At 36.1% G+C, this 20113-nt stretch overlaps 1 protein-coding gene across 4 annotated transcripts in view; it reads left to right on the top strand.

Moving 5' to 3' along the window:
• Positions 1-20113, top strand: part of galnt18b (UDP-N-acetyl-alpha-D-galactosamine:polypeptide N-acetylgalactosaminyltransferase 18b) — a 195329-nt gene that overhangs the window by 151440 nt on the left and 23776 nt on the right. For 3 of the 4 annotated variants that reach the window (XM_003199013.7, XM_009303592.5, XM_073907530.1), the window contains one exon: positions 1283-1378. In XM_003199013.7, coding sequence (XP_003199061.1) covers positions 1283-1378 — 96 coding nt within the window. Of the gene's footprint in view, positions 1-1282; positions 1379-10163; positions 12350-20113 lie in introns of those variants that run through there. The other variant, XM_073907529.1, reaches the window with a different exon arrangement.

Below are 20113 nucleotides of genomic sequence, written 5' to 3'. Positions count from 1 at the left end.
TAGTATAACAACATATTATACACAAAATAAATAAATGTTTCACTGGATTATTTTTTAATTATGTGGTTGCAAAACACGTTGTGTGGGCTGCATTTAAACAAACACATTTAATTTTGTAATGTTCAACATAATTTGTTTGTTTAAATTCAGCTTACATAAATTGTTTGCAACAGTTTGCAATGAACCATTTTTTTTCCAGTGTAACTATAAATAAAATAAAACCAATAGATGTAGTTTGTCTTTACTGAATTTGTTATTAACTTTATTTTAAATTTGTAAAGTTGTGATTAAATTTTGAGGTTTTTGTTTTATAAACTGCACATTATTAGAACCCTGCATTATAACAAACATTTAGTAAAAATCCTGACCTATTATGCCCCTTTTTAAAATATGGAAAATACGTCTCTAAAGTGTATATGTATACATTTCAGCACAAACTATCTTTCAAATATTTTTTTATACCTCTTTGAAACTGCATCTTTTAGGCTTTGATCCAAATTGTGCCATTTTGGTGACTGTCGCTTTACATTCAAATGAGATTGTGCTCTTTTTCAAACGAGGGCGGAGCTACAAATGTCTGTGCATTAGCATAGCGGCAGATTCAAAACAGGATTAACGTTATCTATAGGACATTAACCTACAATGGTCTCAAGGTTTGGTTCGGTTACAATTGTCATGCCATTGATTCGGTTCAATATGTCGGTGCATCACGGTGCTCTGGTGCTTTCCATACATAATTTTATTTTTTACTTCGCAGTGCAAGGATTCCTGTATTGACAAATGGTCTTAAACTAAAATACAATTCTTTATAGACGAGGCAGCTCTGGCATTTTAAAAATGATTTTCAACCAACCAAAGTGTTTAGTGGGGGTGTCTACCTAACCAGCCACAGCTTAAATCTACCTGCATTTGGCAGGTGTTAATATCAAACCCTGCATGTAATGTTGATATATGTTTTTGTTTATAATGACTTTCTCATCGACCCCTGCTTATGATTTTATTTATTTAAATTTATTTATTTTCTGTGTAACTAAGCTAAATCATGTAGATGTTAGTAAAACACCGGCATTTGGTTATAAATTAATGAAAAATGGTAATTTACCATAAAATTAAATAAAAAATACATTCCTTCATATTTTTACTGTATAAATAAAATATAAAACATACACAAATGCTGTTTTTACTTTTTAGTTTTTTTTGTTTGTTTTTTTTACACTGTAATATAGGCACTTTAGCTGTCCTGATGCTAATCTGTCAGTATAATTTTTGTTTGTCCTTTCAGCTCAGAAACTCTTTGAAGACTGACCTGTGTCTCGACCAAGGGCCAGACACCGACAACATTCCCATCCTTTACCTCTGTCACGGGATGACACCTCAGGTGAGCTGCCTTTCTCTCTCTTTCCACGTGATTCAGTGGACAATACCTTTCTTTCTATTGGTATTTTATTACGGTTTCATTTAGTGTCCACAATTAACAATGACCCCTGATCTCTACGTGAATTAATATTGACCGATATTGATGAGTAAGCCACTTTTTCGTGATGTGTTTAATTATTTACTCAGATACTCCTTTACTAGTTGCATTTGGGGGCTTTTCTCAGCAAATATTGATTACAGATTTTTCTCTTTTTCAATTATTCAGCTAAAACAGGTTCTGGCAGCTAATGAAGCAGCTTTACAGAACACCATTATGTTAATGTGTATAATGTCATGTATAATGCCTTATATTTAGTTTTTAGAAGATTAGAGTTGAAATATGTATAACATGCTATACATTGACCTTTATGTGCTGTATGTGTGAGGATAAAGATTTAAATACATAAATATATAAATGAATATTAAGAGCTTCATTTCAGAGCCACTTTTTTGACGCAATTTAAATTTTAATTTGTATTTCTTAACAAAGGTTAAGCGTTATAGGGTATATGCCGAGCTAGTGTTTTCCCCATACTGATACACTTCCGGTGACCTGTTATTGGGAACTTTTTGCCATTTTATACAGTTCCTTTTACAGCATCGATGTTGTAATGTCATTAAAATACATTCAGTTAAATAAACTTTGGCATTCATTTAGTTGCTCAAGCGTAACATGAGACAAAAAGCCGTTTACACGCACGCGTCCGTCAGAGTCGGCAGGGCAGCACAGAAGCTCCATTAAATATACTGGGGTAAAATAAATCCTCATATTATAAAGACATAGCGGGGAAAATGTAATTTAATGCAGTGCTTCCGGTGCTACCTGAGACCCACTTTATATCGGATATCACTCAGCTAATGGAGATCGCTGATTTTTCGCTGAAACGTGCCTGTTTTTGCATTGGCATACAATTCGCCGGAAGTGCTTAACCCAGGTTACTGGCAAATTGAAAGTCCTATTAGCATGCTTCGACATATACCCTATTGAGCTAACACGGGTTGACTATTTTTGGATGTAATAATAAAATATAGCTAACTTTATAGCTAATTTATAGAGCCTCGCAATAATAGAATATATCTATTTTTTTAAATGTGTAAAGTATATATTTGCACAGTTGAGATTTTTTCTTCATCTTTGACCCTTGTACATCTTTTAATAAATTGCTGGGCAATTATTTACTTAACATTTTTACATTTAGATTTAAAAATTATGTCAATATTGTTTTTTTTTTTACCCTAATTAGTAGCATTAATCAATCACTCAATTAATTAAAAATAAATAATACATGCAAACGTACTTTACAAAACATACACCAGCCATACAAATATACATAATACACTGTCATTGATGACTACAGATGAGGCATTAATAAACATATTACCATCTTGAAGTCATATTAATGCCATTACAATCTAAGATTAAACTTTAAAACAAGTTTCAATTAAATGTTGAAAATAAATTAATAAAATTTTAAGTCGTTAATTGACCTAAAGTGAAAAAAATGATGTCTGCAAAACTTTTGCAAACAATTTATTTGTGATGAATATAAACAAACAATTTAAATTTAAATAAATTCAACTTAATTTGATTGTTTAAATTTAGCTCAAATAAATTGTTTACAACCACTTAACGTAAACAAATTTAGTAAATCATCTTTGAATAATTATTTTTAGAGTACAGTAGTCTTCAGCTTCTTTATCTTGATCTGCAAAATAATTTAGTCAACATCAGTTTCTAATGAATGAATCTAAAATAAAAGTGGGGATTCAGAGGGCATTTTTTTTAAACTAGCTGGCATGTCAAGATAACCTGTAGTCTACAGGACAGGGGAATTTAAAGAACACTGTCTTATTTAGAGGGCTGACAAATGGGAACATACCTACTGTATAGAGCTATTTCAGAAATGCGTGGGAGTCTATTTTGTGCATCAAAGCCATTGTTTGTGCTTAGAAACCTTAAGAAAACTTTTTTTTTCTTCAAGAAAACTTTAGAAGTATTTTTAAACCAACGGTCATCTATGGAATAAAAAAAATACACCATCTCGAGATCTGAGCCAAGCAATAATTAAGAGATAAAAACATTTTAAGATAATAATGGGATATGACACTTGTTAAATTACGAGAAAATGTTCAAATAAAAAGTTACGAATAAACTCATTCAATTTATAGAATATGTTTGTTGCATTTTCAAAAAAAATAAATAATAATAAATAAATGTTGAGAAAAAAAGTTTTTCAAAAAAAAATATATATATATATTAAACATGTTAATGAAATAACATGTTGAGAATAAGATAATTAAAATATAGGGCAAAAAAAAATGATCAGAAAAATTATTTAAAAAATGAATAAATGGTCCATGAACTGTTGTCAAGTTAAACATTACTATTGCTGCACACATGATATACTGTACATAGTACTCATTCAACAATATAGTTTACTGTACACATGAATTAAGTTAAAATTAGGTCACTGTAACCCATGCAGAAGAAATACATTATTCAATATTTACATTTATTTTAAAATCTCAAAATTTTAAGTTTATTTTTTCCATATTTAAAAACAATGTTTTTTTTTTTTTAAAGCAACTTGGACTAAATAGAAGCATTCATTCATTCATTTTCTTGTCAGCTTAGTCCCTTTATTAATCCGGGGGCGCCACAGCGGAATGAACCGGCAACTTATCCAGCAAGTTTTTACGCAGCGGATGCCCTTCCAGTCGCAACCCATCTCTGGGAAACACACACATTCACACACACACTCATGCCTACCCAATTCACCTGTACCGCATGTCTTTGGACTGTGGGGGAAACCGAGCACCCGGAGGAAACCCACGCGAAGGCAGGGAGAACATGCAAACTCCACACAGAAACACCAACTGAGCCAAGGTTCGAACCAGCGACCCAGCGACCTTCTTGCTGTGAGGCGACAGCACTACCTACTGCGCCATGCCTCCCCCTAAATAGAAGCAAAAATAACAAAACATCAATCAATCAATCAATCAATCAATTAAGAAAGTAAGAATCCAATCAATCAACCAACAAACCAGTGAATCAATCACCCAATAAATTAATGACTCAATCAATCGATCAACCAATAATCCTACCACTCTATAAACCTGTGAATCAATCAACCAACCAATAAATCAATCAATCAATTAATCCTCCAATAAATCCATCAATCAATCAATCATTAAATCAATCAAATTAACCAATCATTTAGTCAATCAACGAATCAATCAATCAACCAGTGAATCAATCCACCAACCAACCAATCAATTAATCAATTAATCAATCAATCTTTTAATCAATCAATCAATCAATCAATCAGTCAATCAACTAACCAACCAATAAATGATTGAATCAATGATCACGCATTCAATAATCAATCAATTGTTCTGTAATCCAAAGAACTAATCAATAAATCAATCAATCAACTAACCAATAAATGTATCAAATTAATTAATCAATCAATCAATCATCCAATCACCAAGTGAATCAATCAATCAACCAAGCAATCAACCCATAAATCAATTAATAATCCCATCAATCAATTAATCAATTAATCAATTAATCAATTAATCAATCAATCAATCAATCAATCAGTAATCCAAACAACCCACCAATCAATCAACCAATCAATCAACCCATAAATCAATTAATAATCCAATCAATCAATCAATCAATTAATCAATCAATTAATCAATCAGTAATCCAACCAACCCACCAATCAATCAAATCAACCAACCAATGAATCAATCAACCAGTGAATAAATCAATCAACCAGAGAATAAATTAATCAACCATCCAATCAATCAAATCAACGAACCAACCAAACAATCAATCAACCGAATGACCAATCAACAATCAATCAATCAATCAATCAACCAGTCCATTGATCAAATGTTTATTAAAAAATAAATAAATGCATGAAATATACAGAAAATGGCCTAATATACATAATGCATTGTTGTTTTTGACTTTTTCTTTTAAAAAGTTTATTCTCAACTTATGATTTCACCATTTGCCTTGCTATTTAATGAGTTTACTTTTTAACTAATATTATAAAGAAAGCATTCAGAGAGCAATGCGGTTTTGAGTTCCACTATTGATGGACGTGTAGAGCCCTTGAATCCTCCGAGAGAGTCAAGAGAGCAGCACTAGAGCTGATGATGCCACTCAGAGAGTTAAAAGGGCGGGAAAAAGCGTGAACAACAAGTGATAGAAGGTTATGCAATGCCTGATCCCAACAGAGAAGAGGCTGAAAGAGAGAGAGAAGAGGTTACGGAAGCGTTCACAAAAGAAACAGCTGAAACGGATAACGTTATAAAAAATTCACAGGTGAGAAATGAGTTTTCAGTGTTGATGAATTTGTTAGGCTGGCAAAAACAACAGGGGAGTTTCAGATGCTGCTGCGGTTTAGAACAGGTGAAAGGGTTTTCGGCAGCTCACTTAAAGGAAAGAGAAATGTTTTGTTTGGTGTTTCAGTTTGCTCATTATTTATTGATTCTGTGTTATGCTGAAAGAGAGAGGGGGAATAATCTTGCTAATCCAGATACGCAGTGGTATGCAAAGACAACACATGAAATAGTGACCTAATTTAGTGTCTCTGTTCTTAAAATAGTCAAAATGAGATCTCTTTAGTACATGAATTGTTTTTTCCCAGACAGCAATTAATAAGATTTAAGTGCCCCTATTATCTTTTTGTTTTCGTATATTATCTTTCATGTAACATGTACAATACATTCATTCATTTTCCTTCAACTAACCCCCTTACATATCAGGGGTCGACACAGCAGAATGAACCAACAGCTATTCCAGCATTTGTTTTACACAGTGAATGGCCTTCCAGCGCCAACCCAGTACTGGGAAACACCAATTCACACTCGCATTCATACACTATGGCAAATTTAGTTCATCCAGTTAAGTGGTTCACTGAGAAATTCTGCGCTTGCTGCATGTAACATTAACTTACATTTAATTCTGTAAAATGTCCAAGAAACACAGCGAAAATGGACCTTATCAAGTTTCAACCTTTATTACAGCTCAAGACAGACATTTCTCAAACAGGGAATAACAAAAATCTTACCTGAGATGGTGTATGGGAGCTCCAGCAAGTGCACCGTTTTGATCGGTGGCTCTCGCTTGTTTATTAATGCCTGTGACAGTGGAGTGTCGCTTTTTGAGTCATACTCGTAAACAGGTTGTCATGTCCGTGGTAAAACCCTGGTTTTACCACGGACATGGTGTAGAGTCTGCCAACCCGACTCTACACCATAACTTTTCAATCCCAATGGATGGGGCAACCATTACTGCATCCAAAATGGTGAAAAGCCTTGGAGTAACGATTGATGACCAACTAAACTTCTCTGACCACATTTCTAGAACTGCTCGATCGTGCAGATTCGCACTCTATAACATCAGAAAGATCCGACCCTTCTTATCTGAACATGCAGCTCAACTCCTTGTTCAAGCTCTTGTTCTCTCCAAACTGGATTACTGCAACTCTCTACTAGCTGGGCTTCCAGCTAACTCTATCAAGCCTCTTCAGCTGCTCCAGAACGCAGCAGCACGAGTGGCCTTCAATAAACCTAAACGAGCACATGTCACTCCACTACTCATCCGTTTGCACTGGCTGCCAGTTGCTGCTCGCATCAAATTCAAAGCTCTGAAGTTTGCCTACAAAGTGACATCTGGCCTTGCTCCTTCTTATCTGCTCTCACTTCTGCAGATCTATGTGCCCTCTAGAAACTTGCGTTCTGTGAATGACTGTCGCCTCGTGGTTCCATCCCAAAGAGTGAAGAAAACGCTTTCTCGAATGCTCACGGTCAATCTGCCCAGTTGGTGGAATGAACTCCCTAACTGCATCAAAAACTGCAGAGTCACTCGCTATTTTTAAGAAACGACTAAAAACTCAACTATTTAGTCTCCACTTCACTTCCTAATCTGCAATTGCCTCTCTGGATATACCACTAACTGTACCCAAAAAAAAAAAAAATACTATTACTTTCCTTCTTAGACTTTACAGACCTGAAACTTGCCTATAGCACTTATTCATTGTTGCTCTTATAGTTGTGTAAGTTGCTTCCTTGTCCTCATTTGTAAGTCGCTTTGGATAAAAGCATCTGCAAAATGACTAAATGTAAATGTAAAACTGTATTTCGTATTTGTAAAGTACACCCATAATAAATTTATCAGTCATATACAAACAGACAAAGAAAATGTCATATCTGGGTCTGTTCTAATCGCAGATGTTGGAATTGTACCCTCAGAAAATTACGAGTACGTTCCATTTTTCTTTACGATTTTATAATGACAGATGCCTGAATTTTATTCGCACTAAATATTTATGACAGCGATTTTATTCCATATGAATGACAAAAAAATTTTATCGCAGTTGGGCAAACCATTTTTTTAATAGTTGTAGAAAACAGTATGTTGTCTTTGGACTATCATTAACCTGTGTCTACAAAGTCACACACAAGCTGATATTTTCCAGTGTGTGGTCATTTCGCGTCACTTCTGGTGTGTGGTACATTCTCTTTCCGTAAAGAATCTGTCATTGTAAATTTGTTTCAGGACTGGTAAAAGTGTTTTGCATCTTGATAATTATTTTTTCTAAAATGTAAATTTGTTTTGTCCTTGGTAAAAAAAAATTCCTATGTAATTGTGTTTTATGAGGGGTAAAAATGTTTTCCAAAATGTAAATTTGCTTCGTAGCTGCTAACAAATATTTAGTAAGGTAGTAGTTGGGTTTAGGTATTTGGGTAGGATTAGGGATGTAAAATAAGATCATACTTTTTAAATACTAAGAAATAGTTAATATCTTAATTATATGCAGGTACTAAGCCAGTAGTAAATGGTGTGAATTATTGAAATTTTAAATTGCTAACATCTGGCTACCACAGGTACAGGGCTGGATTAACCAACAAGGATTATGGCAAAGGCCCAGGAGCCCATGGGGGGTGGGGAGAGAGGTTGCCCATTTTGCATTATCTATTTAGGCTAAGTGCAAAAAGTGCACCTCTTTAGAATAAGCTAGTTAAACGATTCCTGCCCATCACTTATTGATTGACATAGACAACATAACTAAAGAGCGCAACAGACAGCAGCGTGAGTGGCGTAGTGCGTAAAGTGCATAGCAATATCTTTTGACATAACTGATCATGAATCAGATTCGAATCCAGCATCTGATGAACACTTCCGTCTTTTTATCCCCCACTACATATCAGATTTTGCCTACTCTTCATCATGAAGAAGACAAGTAGGAATCATTAATAAGTGTGTGTGTATTATGGAGGTTTCATAGAACTGGATTGGAGAGGTGTCCAAATCATATGCATTATAAGTGTGTAGAAGTTATAGATTAAAAATACCCTGAAATATAGTTTTTGTACTGCTTCGGTGAACTTGAATAAGTATATTAAAATCCATAAATTTTCACTAGTTGTATTAGTATTTTTTTTTTCAAAGTGTGCTTTAAATGCTTTAAAATTAAGTTAAATCTTTGTAGACTAGAAATATGTGTACTGTATATCATTTATTTAAAAAATGCAGGCAAATATATTATAGATAAATTTTATTTTAAAAATGTTATATTATTTTTATTTTTAATTCATTTATGGGGTGTTGCTGGGTAGGGGGCCTACAAGACATTGTTGCCAGGGGTCTCTGAATTCCTAATGCCCGCACAGCTGTTTTTTATTAAATATATTTAAAAAATATATATAATATAATATAATATAATATAATATAATATAATATATGATATAATATAATATAATATAAATACATAAATTTAACAGAATTTTTTTGACTTGGAAAAACCTCAGCAATAAACATCTTCCTCTGCATGGGTTTTGCTTCACTGTGTGTACTGTGAGTTTTAAAACATGTAACTGCACATTTCTGTTATTTAAGAAGCAGTTCACGGTCAGACACAATAGAACAGCGGGAGGAGTGGGCTGCGATGATAGTCAGAAGTGTTTTTGTGCCGTTTGATTTTTCTACAGCTTTCTGCCAATATCTTTGAGACTCCGGAGGTAGATGGAGGCGGCCAAAACATCACACAAAATATGAAAATACAACAATGGGTTTTATAAACGTCTGGGTGGCAGTGATACAAAATACGTGGTAGGCGGTGATGTTAACTGTGTGTCACGTTTTAGTCTGTAGAGAATGAAACAGGACAAAAGCATGAATTGATTCAAATTGCATAATGGTTTAATAAGTTAAAACCAAACGGATGAAGCAGCATGCACAGCACAAACAATAGCAGACAATGGACGGAGTTTTAAAAGTATTCATCCCATTTAAATTAGTCTATCCTTGAATGCAAACTTGGAAAAACAAAAAAGTTTACAAATAAACACAATTGTTTGTCTTACATTGTGAGTCTTACAGAAACAAAGCAGGTAAGATATTTGACCTCAGAAAATCTTGCTGTAGTTAGTTATTGACTATTGCATCTATTTCATGTCATAAATGACCATTTTAAAAATGCATTTACCTAACAACTTACAGTCAGTGTGTGTGTGTGTGTGTGTGTGTGTGTGTGTGTGTGTGTGTGTGTGTGTGTGTGTGTGTGTGTGTGTGTGTGTGTGTGTGTGTGTGTGTGTGTGTGTGTGTGTGTGTGTGTGTGTGTGTGTGTGTGTGTGTGTTTGTGTTTGTTAAAAACCACATTCAGTTGATCTCTAATTTTATAAATGAAGTATGTTTTAGATGTTTATTCATTTTCTTGTCGGCTTAGTCCCTTTATTAATCCGGGGTCGCCACAGCGGAATGAACTGCCAACTCATCCACCAAGTTTTTACGCAGCAGATGCCCTTCCAGCCACAACCCATCTCTGGGAAACATTTAAACACACATTCACACTACGGACAATTTAGCCTACCCAATTCACCTGTACCACAAGTCTTTGGACTGTTGGGGAAACCGGAGCACCCGGAGGAAACCCACGCGAAGGCAGGGAGAACATGCAAACTCCACACAGAATCTCCAACTGAGCCGAGGTTCGAACCAGCGACCTTCTTGCTGTGAGGCGACAGCACTACCTACTAGATGTTTATTATTGTTTGTAATTTAAGAGTGCATGACAAATTTACATCACATCATAATGAGAAATGTGTTAGCTTGTTTTTAACACCTTTTGAACACTATGTTGAAAATATACCTTCAAATGCACTATATATAAGCAATATCAATGAGTAGCAGTGCATTATGGCTGTATATTGGTGCATTGGGGCCTTAAGCCTGGTTTATACTTCTGTTTCAAGTGATCAGCGTGATACACGGCGCATGCAACGCACGTAGCTGTGCATTCATACTTCTGTGCGCTGTTTCTGTTGCTCTGCAATAATACTTCCGAAACACTAGTTGGCAGTAAGGTGTTTATGTTCCTCTTTGTCGAGTTTCTTTGCTGGTGTTTTGTTTTTTCTGAACGCTTCCTTAATGTACAAGGGGTTTAAACTTGCTCATTTTCAGGCAGGAACCAGCGAACGTCCAACAACTTTAACCATGAGGTAAACACAAAACAAAACTTTCCATCCGGTGCTCCTTCATGGGACTCACACTTGTAAAAATCACTTTATCAAGCTCGTGCAGCTCTTGGTCCCGCCCACACTCGTCATGACTACTAAGCCGACCAATCACCGAGCTCGACCTACGCGATGTAGCGACATGTAGTAACACTTTTTGACAGGTGTGCGTCAGCGACGCCGACAGCCACAGCGAGGGCTATGCGTCCACGCGTAGGCTGCGCCGTAACATATGTGTGCGCTTGACGCAGAAGTATAAATCAGCCTTTAGTGTCAAACCAGTGATGATATGCAGCCACATCGCCCTATTATGAGTGTGATATTGCGTTTATACAACAGTTTGATGGCATAATTGTGTATAAAAAAAAGAAAATCAAACACGGGAGTCTAAAAACTCTTTTGTAAGAGGAACTACTTTCTTCTGCCATTGATTCACATCTACAGCTGACCATCAGAACAGCAGGAACTGTTGCTACTTCACAAATGTCACATAAGACAAATACTACGTAGTATTTGAATGATTCTCTAGTGTAATGTCTAAAGTGATGACAAAACATCTGATTTTGCTGACATTTTAAGATTATAAGCATGAACAGCATGAAATGCCATCAGTCTACAGAGATTTTCCAGTATTTCTCTGTTGCAATCGGGAGATCACAATATTTAACCTTCGAAAAACAATGTCAACCATCTTTGCTCAAAGACAGCCTAATGGCCACCGATGTGCTGTCTCTCAGAAATCATAAATATTTAAAATAGGCACTATCATTATAAATAAACTGCATAGTTGCATTCTAAACAACTATATTCTCTACTAAAAAATCTTAAAAAGTACATTATGCTGCTTAACAGCTGCAATATTTGTCGAACTGTAGTGTCCCCTACTTGTTGCTGTATGTGGGCGGACTAATACAAGGGTGAAGGGTGAAGAGGCTGTTATTTGCAGATCCATATACGCAAAAGAAAACAGATCTAGTTCTATTACAAATTAAGTTATGTGTAATAAAATGAAAGGCACAGGGAAAAAGCATTGAACACATGAAGAAAGGAGGGTGTAGAAATGCAGTGAAAGCCCAGACAAAAGCTGAAATCATTATTATTATTTTTTTTGCAACCCTTTGCTCTTCATCATTGTAAATTAATATAAGCTGCTTTAGTTAAACATCTACATTAGCAGGATGATGAAGATAAAACCAGGCTGGACATCAAGACAATGGTCTAAAACACAGCCAAGGAAACTCTAAAATGCTTTCAGAGAAAGAAACCAACAAAACAAATCATCTAAATGATGTTAAAAGCTGCAGATCATATAATATGGATGATAACCCCCCTTCTGTGTAAAATGTATAGATTGTTCAGCAAACTTTTGAACAAAAGAAAGAAACGTTAATCACGTCTTTAAACACAGATGTTTCATCTGTCTTCATTGTGAGGATCTCAGTGCTTGACAAGCCATTGAAAGTGTGAAAGACAATAGTGACTTGATTTTAAAAGACTGTAATGTTGAAAGGGACATGATTATTTGAAATTGAAACACTTATCTATAATATCACAGTATATCTGTGTTCTTTCCCAGTGATGGGTTGCAGCAGGAAGGGCGTCCGCCGTGTAAAAGATATGCTGGCGGTTCATTCCGCTGTGGCGACCCTGGATTATAAGGGGACTAAGCCGAAAAGAAAATGAATGAATGAATATCTGTGATCTACAGGCATAGATATCAGTAGTGAATTAGTATAGGTGATTTGGCAAGTTGTTTTGATTTTAATGCTTAAATGTTCGATATACCAGCTGATGGTCAGCACTGTAAACCAAACAGTGCATATTTTAATCAAACATTACATTAGTTCAAACTCAGAACACCAGAAGTAATGATGAAATCACCTAAAAAGAAGAAAACCACCATGTAAAATGTGTGAAAAGCAAACAAATGATTGCACATATTATCATTACTTGCTTAAAAATGTATTATGTGTAACCTTTCTGTCTCTTGACCTTCATCAGTCTTGTCTGATAAAGAGAGAGAGAGAGAGAGAGAGAAAGGCAGATTATCAAATACATATATATATATATATATATATATATATATATATATATATATATATATATATATATATATATATATATATATATATATATATATATATATACAAATACATCTATGAACCATTTTAAATTAGATGTCTGAAATGCTGACAGCACATTATATAGGATAAATAACTGCGTATTGCACTTTTGCTGGTGTGTGCAATTTGATATTATTTGTGTGCTGAGATTTATGATTTGTTTTAGGCAATAATAGTCTTATTTGTCTCTCTCTCTCTTTTCTGTTTTGCTCCTGTCACATTGAGATTGGCTTGTCTTACCTGTCACAAGCCCTTCTGGAGTTTATAATTGGGACTCAGCGCATAGAATTTTCCATCTATTTTTTTGCAAAAATGCACCTTTATATGCATCAATATATGTCTCAAATACTGTATACAGCATCTAATATCACATTCAAGGACTCAAAGAGCCCCTATCATACAATAAAAAGGGTCATATTTTGGTTTTAAGGGTCTCGAACAACAGGCTGATATGCATGCAAGGTCAAAAAACACTTTCATGGTCTTATAATACGCATTTATTTTTACCTAGTTATCCCAGAGACTCCAATATAATCCATTCAGCGAATTATTTGTTCCCAAACCCCTCCTTAGTGCAAAGCTAATCTGTGCTGATTGGACCGATGACAGCCTGTTGCGATTGGTTGACAGCGTTCAAAGTGAGACTATCAACAATATTGAAGTAGAGTGCATAGTGTGTGTCAGCATACTTGCCAACACTCCTGTTTTTCCCGGGAGTCTCCCATATTTCAGACCTATCTATAGCTACCCACTCGTTTTGTTATTTATTCCGGAAAAGTCCCGTAATTTGGGTCAAGAAAATAACACTAACTTTCCCTCACACTTCCAATAATATCCAGCTGAGCACAGTGTCTTCATGACTTGATTCAACCAGGATCTACAGTCTTTGTCTTCCTCTTTTTTTTTGCTACTGTGTTTGTGGGCGGGGCTACAGGTTTCAATTTTCCTGGGTTTGCACGCAACAATTGGGCGGGGCTTAAGTTTAATATCGACGTCAGGCCGAAACGGCTAAAGACTCGTTATCAAGACGATACATTTGAAGCACTATGAGTCGACTCTTTTATAAATGAATTAACAGTTTTAAACACTGTGCACTTTCAGATTTAAGCCTTAGCTGGATGTTTCACTTCACATAGAGCTGTGGTACACACCACATGAAAGGTCATTTTCAAAAACCCATAATAGGGGCTCTTTAAATAATAATACCAATGATGCATTTAATGCGTAATAGACAGAACGTATGGCCTTTTCTTATACTTACTGTATATACTGTAAACACTGCATGATGTACACATGCACAAAAAAAATGATTAATCAGATTTACTCAATTTTATTTTAAGGTAAGTGGTTGCAAACAATTTATATGGGCTGAATTTACATTTACATCTACATTTAGTCATTTAGCAGACGCTTTTATCCAAAGCGACTTACAAATGAGGACAATGAAGCAATTTACACAACTATAAGAGCAACAATGAATATGTGCTGTAGGCAAGTTTCAGGTGTGTAAAGTCTAAGAAGGAAAGCATTAGTAATTTTTTTATTTTTTTGTAGTTAGTGTAGGGAGTTGCATATTAGTAAGGAAAGTGGAGACTAAATAGTTGAGTTTTTAGTCGCTTTTTGAAGACAGCGAGTGACTCTGCCGTTCTCATGCAGTTAGGGAGTTCATTCCACCAACTGGGCAGATTGAACGCGAGAGTTCGAGAAAGCGTTTTCTTCCCTCTTTGGGATGGAACAACGAGGCGACGTTCATTCACAGAACGCAAGTTTCTGTAAGGCCTATAAATCTGCAGAAGTGAGAGCAGATAAGAAAGGGCGCAGCTAGAAATTGCTTTGTAGGCAAACATCAGTGCTTTGAATTTGATGCGAGCAGCAACTGGCAGCCAGTGCAAACGAATGAGTAGCGGAGTGACATTTTAAACAAACTAATTAAATTTTGTAATGTTCAACTAAATTTGTTTGTTTCAATTCAGCCAATATCAATTGTTAATAACCACTTACCTTAAAAAAAGAGAGTAAACCCAATAAATCATTGTTTTCACTGTAAAGTGTTACTGTAAACGTACAGTACACTGCAAAAAATGCTTTTCTTACTTAGATTTTTTGTCTTGTTTCTAGTCCAAATATGTAAAAACTCTTAAATCAAGCTGATTTTTCTAGACAGGCAAAACATGCTGTCTTGTTTTAAGATAATAATCTGCCAATGGGGTGAGCAAATAATCTTATTTTTTAATCTTATTTATTATTTAGCTTGTTTTAAGGAAAAACTCACTTAATTTTGGCATATTATATCTTCAAACAAGACAGTGTGTTTTGCTTGTCTTGAAAATGCTGCTTGATTTAAAAGTTTTTAGACATTCGGACTAGAAACAAGACAAAGAAATCTTAATATGAAAAGCCTTTTTTGTAGTGTACACCCCATGTTCGTTAGAGAAACGCATCTGGTTTTCTCTAAAGGTGTTATATCACATCTGAAGCACATGCAAAAGTATGTGCTGACAGGTGTGTGTGTGTGTTTTTCACCTCAGAACACCAAGGTTTTGGTGCCAGCTTTTTTGTTTTTTTTTTGACAATGGAGTTTTTTGGCAGACATCTCAAACCTGTGTGCACATGAACACACTACTGAACATGCAGAATATGGTGAGACAGAGCTGTTCCCAAGGAGATTAGTGTAGACTCGCTCTCCCCTGAACACTGAAGCTTTGTGAAAAAGCAGTTGGGCTAAAGGCGAATGCAAACTGCTGGAGATTTTGCTGCGCACGTCTGTTGACAGTGCTATTGTGATTACGACTTCTGAGTTTAATTGAATGTGAAATATATGTGCAGTGTTGCATTTACTTCTATTCCGCTTGACACCAAATTTTGTATGAGTGTTTGTTTGTTTGTTTTTCGCAGTAATTGCGCACTGTAACATCTGTTGAGAGCATGCAGGCAGTGGCAAATAAATAAGGGCCATTTTATTTTGCAGATAAGGATGTGAGGATTTACTCATCGAAAGAGGACAAAAAATTGAAGAAGAAAACGGTTTTGAAAAAAAGTTTCTTCTTTGAACTTTTGCAGTTTATAGAGAAAACTTCATGTTTGCTATTGTAACTCTCAAAAATAATCATAATTATTTTTACCCTTTGGAAACTTTTAGTAAGTTTTAAATGTTAGCCCTATGTAAATTCAGTAACATAAAAATGTTCTGACTGGTATAGATGACATTTTGGGAAGACAGTCTTTTTTTTTTTTTGGAAAAAGCTAAATACATTTACCGGCCACTTTATTAGGTACACCTTACTAGTACCGGGTTGGACCCCCTTTTGCCTTTATCCTTTGTGGCATAGATTCAACAAGGTACTGGAAATATTCCTCTGAGATTTTGGTCCATATTGTTATGATAGCATCACGCAGTTGCTGCAGATTTGTCGGCTGCACATCCATGATGCAAATGTCCTGTTCCATCACATCCCAAAGGTGCTCTATTGGATTGAGAGCAGGTGACTGTAAAGGTCATTTGAGTCCAGTGAACTCATTGTCATGTTCAGAAAACCAGTCTGAGATGATTTGAGCTTTATGACATGGCGTGTTATCCTGCTGGAAGTAGCAGAAAATGGATAAACTGTGGCCATAAAGGAATGGACATGGTCAGCAACAATACTTAGGTAGCTGTTGACGTTGACACGATGCTCAATTGGAACTAATGGGTCCAAAGTGTTCCAAAAAAAATATTCCCCACACCATTACACCACCACCACCAGCCTGAACCGTTGACACAAGGCAGGATAGATCCATGCTTTTATGTTGTTGACGCCAAATTCTGACCGAATTGTAGCCTCAGTTTCCTGTTCTTTGCTGACAGGAGGGGCACCTGTTGTGGTCTTCTGCTGCTGTAGCCCATCCACCTCAAGGTTCAACATGTTCATAGATGCTCTTCTGCATACCTCTTTCATCAACACGGCATTTGCGCCCACAGAACTGCCACTCACTGGATATTTTCTCTTTTTCAGACCATTCATTATAAACCCTAGAGGTAGTTAAGCGTGTATCCCAGTATATACACCCAGTATATAAGCAGTTTATCAGAACAGCCAGTCTGGCACCAACAACCATGCCTCATTTAAAGTCACTTGAATTACCCTTCTTCCCCATTCTGATGCTCGATTTGAACTGCAGCACATCGTCTTGACCATGTCTACATGCCTAAATGCATTGAGTTGCTGCCATGTGACTGGCTGATTAAGGAGCAGTTGGACAGGTGTACCTAATAAAGTGGCCGACGAGTGTATATGCAGATATGTGTATTTTGATTCCATGATATCCTTTTATAACTACGTCTATAATGCAGCACCGCAGCATTAATACATATCTACCCTTTCAACTGTAGAATATTTCTTAGTTCCAACATAACAGTATAGACTAAAAGCCTGAAGTACTGTTCTCAACCCAAATATCTTTCAAAAGCCAGAGTTTTACATTACAGCGCACTGGTAATATTATCGTTTGAAAATAAAGCTCGCCAGAGGACTCTCTGAACTTTAAGCAAATGAAAATCCTTCAGGAGAAAAAAAAAAAAAAAGCGCACCTGCTTCACAATCCACTGTTCTCTGCGAAATCCAGCAACAAATGGAGCGCTCCACACTTTCCCACTCGGCTTCTGCTTCAGAGGCTCCATTAGAATGATGCGTTTGAAGAATTCATTCATGGGTGAACTCGCTTTTTATGCATGAGGCGGCAAGCAATGTTAAGTTTGTGACTTAAGCAGCGATTCGCCTCGGCCAGAGTGGCTCCGAAGAGACATGTTTGCCAGATGTTCCTTCACCCCTCGGCTGCTTCCCGTATGCTCACCTTCTCTCCACGCTCTTAAACATGCACTACACACACACTGTGTCTCGTTTAATCCACTGAATTGATATGAATCTGCATAATAAAGGGGCGTGGCTACTTCAGTGACAGGTATGTTTTACTTGCATTTACGTCATCGCATGTGATGTACGTTTGACATCTGCTTGTTAAGTGTAATGTCCAGGTGCAGGTGCTCTAAACTTTAACTGGAGGCTCAACAAATATTAATAATAAATGTTTACAAAGCGCTGTAATACTTTTGGAAATCATGATTGCAATACAACCATGTCTAATATCATATTGTCAGAAAGTCTTTATTTATTTTTTTTTAGAAATGGTTCACATACTGATGTCTGGGATCAGAGTCCAGAGACTGTTGTGTACAGCATGATCGTATAAGAAATTCACTTTAATATGTGAATATGCGATATTCCAAGATGCGGCGTCCTAGGTCTAAAAGCTATAGTAAAAAAAGCCAATTTATTCTAAATGGTTATGTTAATCAAGTTTATATATATATATATATATATATATATATATATATATATATATATATATATATATATATATATATATATATATATATTTATTTTCATTAAAGAGGAATCCAATGTACAGAATAATGTAAACTTTATTTCCCCTTTAGGGTGAGACCCACAGAACCATCAAGATTTTTACACTTTGTTGAAGTCTGTGTAGGGCGTGGCAGTGGAGCACTAGGTAGTGCTGTCGCCTCATAGCAAGAAGGTCGCTGGGTCGAACCTCGGCTCAGTTGGCATTTCTGTGTGGAGTTTGCATGTTCTCCCTGCCTTCGCGTGGGTTTCCTCCGTGTGCTCCGGTTTCCCCCACAGTCCAAAGACATGCGGTACAGGTGAATTGGATAGGCTAAATTGTCCGTAGTGTATGTGTGTGTGTGTGTGTGTGTGAATGTGTGTGTGGATGTTTCCCAGAGATGGGTTGCGGCTGGAAGGGCATCTGCTGCGTAAAAACTTGCTGGATAAGTTGGCGGTTCATTCCGCTTTAAAATGGCGTCCCCGGATTAATAAAGAGACTAAGCTGACAAGAAAATGAATGAAGTCTGTGAAAAAAACTTACCTGCGCAATTCATGTGACTTCATTCTCCATATGAGAGGCGTCTTTAAGCTGTCATCACTAAAAAAGACTTTAATATAAAGTATTAAATACGTTTCAGTATTCAGTACTTTCTCCTTGTGTCATTCCATTTTTATTACACACGTTTTCAGATTTGTTTTGTTTTTATGTTTGTATTGTTTGGATTCTTACCAAATTATGCTTTAATTCCATGTCAACAGCTCCTTTAGAAATATTATTCCAGGAAAAGTGTTTAAAACTTGTTTCCTCCACTGTATTTCGAGCTGAAATGTCTCAGAAGCATTCTGAAGACACAAAATACTTATTTTACATCTTGTTAAAAGGCCAAAATTGGAGGCCTTTAAGCAGCGATTTGCCTCAGCCCGATTGGCTCCGAAGAGACCTGTTTGCCAGATGTTCCTTCACCCCTCGGCTGCTTCCCTTATGCTCACCTTCTCTTCACACACTGAAACATGCACGACACACACCGCGTCTCTTCATCATACGTGTCGATGAAGGCTCGAGCTCCTGCAGGCCATCTGGAGTGATTCTTCAGACAGACGCCACTGGTGTTTCTGGCGTATACGCTGACACCCGCTCCATCACTGAAAAATTACAATAACAGCACAATTAGACGACTTCTTTTCAAATCTCTGACAGGTTCGGCATGCCCTTTGTGACCCAAAAGTCAGTTCCTGTCATATCAAATCCTATTAGTTCATTCGTTTTGTAGATTGTCCATTTGTTTATTAGCTAATGCTGTACACGTTCTTCTGAAGAAACTCTATTTGAGGAAAGGAGTTTATATTTAATTGTCATGTCAGTCGAATTGTAGCCATTTGTTCATCACATTTCAAGCTGGAATTGGTTTGTGAGCCTGTCCATGTAATGAAGTTTTTTTTTAAAGGGATAGTTCAGCCAGAAACTCATAAATGTTTGGAAACTGGTTGCACGGTGGTCACCTCACAGCAAGAAGGTTGCTGTTTTGAGTCCCGGCTGGGTTAGTTGGCATTTCTGTGTGGAGTTTGCATGTTCTTCCCGTATTTACGTCAGAGTTATTATAGTTAACAAAAACGAGAATTATTATTATTATTTTTTTTGTTAACTGAAATAAAAATAAA

Source organism: Danio rerio, chromosome 7 (genome assembly GCF_049306965.1).
Source record: "Danio rerio strain Tuebingen ecotype United States chromosome 7, GRCz12tu, whole genome shotgun sequence".
NCBI lineage: Eukaryota > Metazoa > Chordata > Actinopteri > Cypriniformes > Danionidae > Danio > Danio rerio.
Note: the sequence above shows the minus strand (reverse complement) of the source record. Positions and strands in the feature narration are given on the sequence as shown.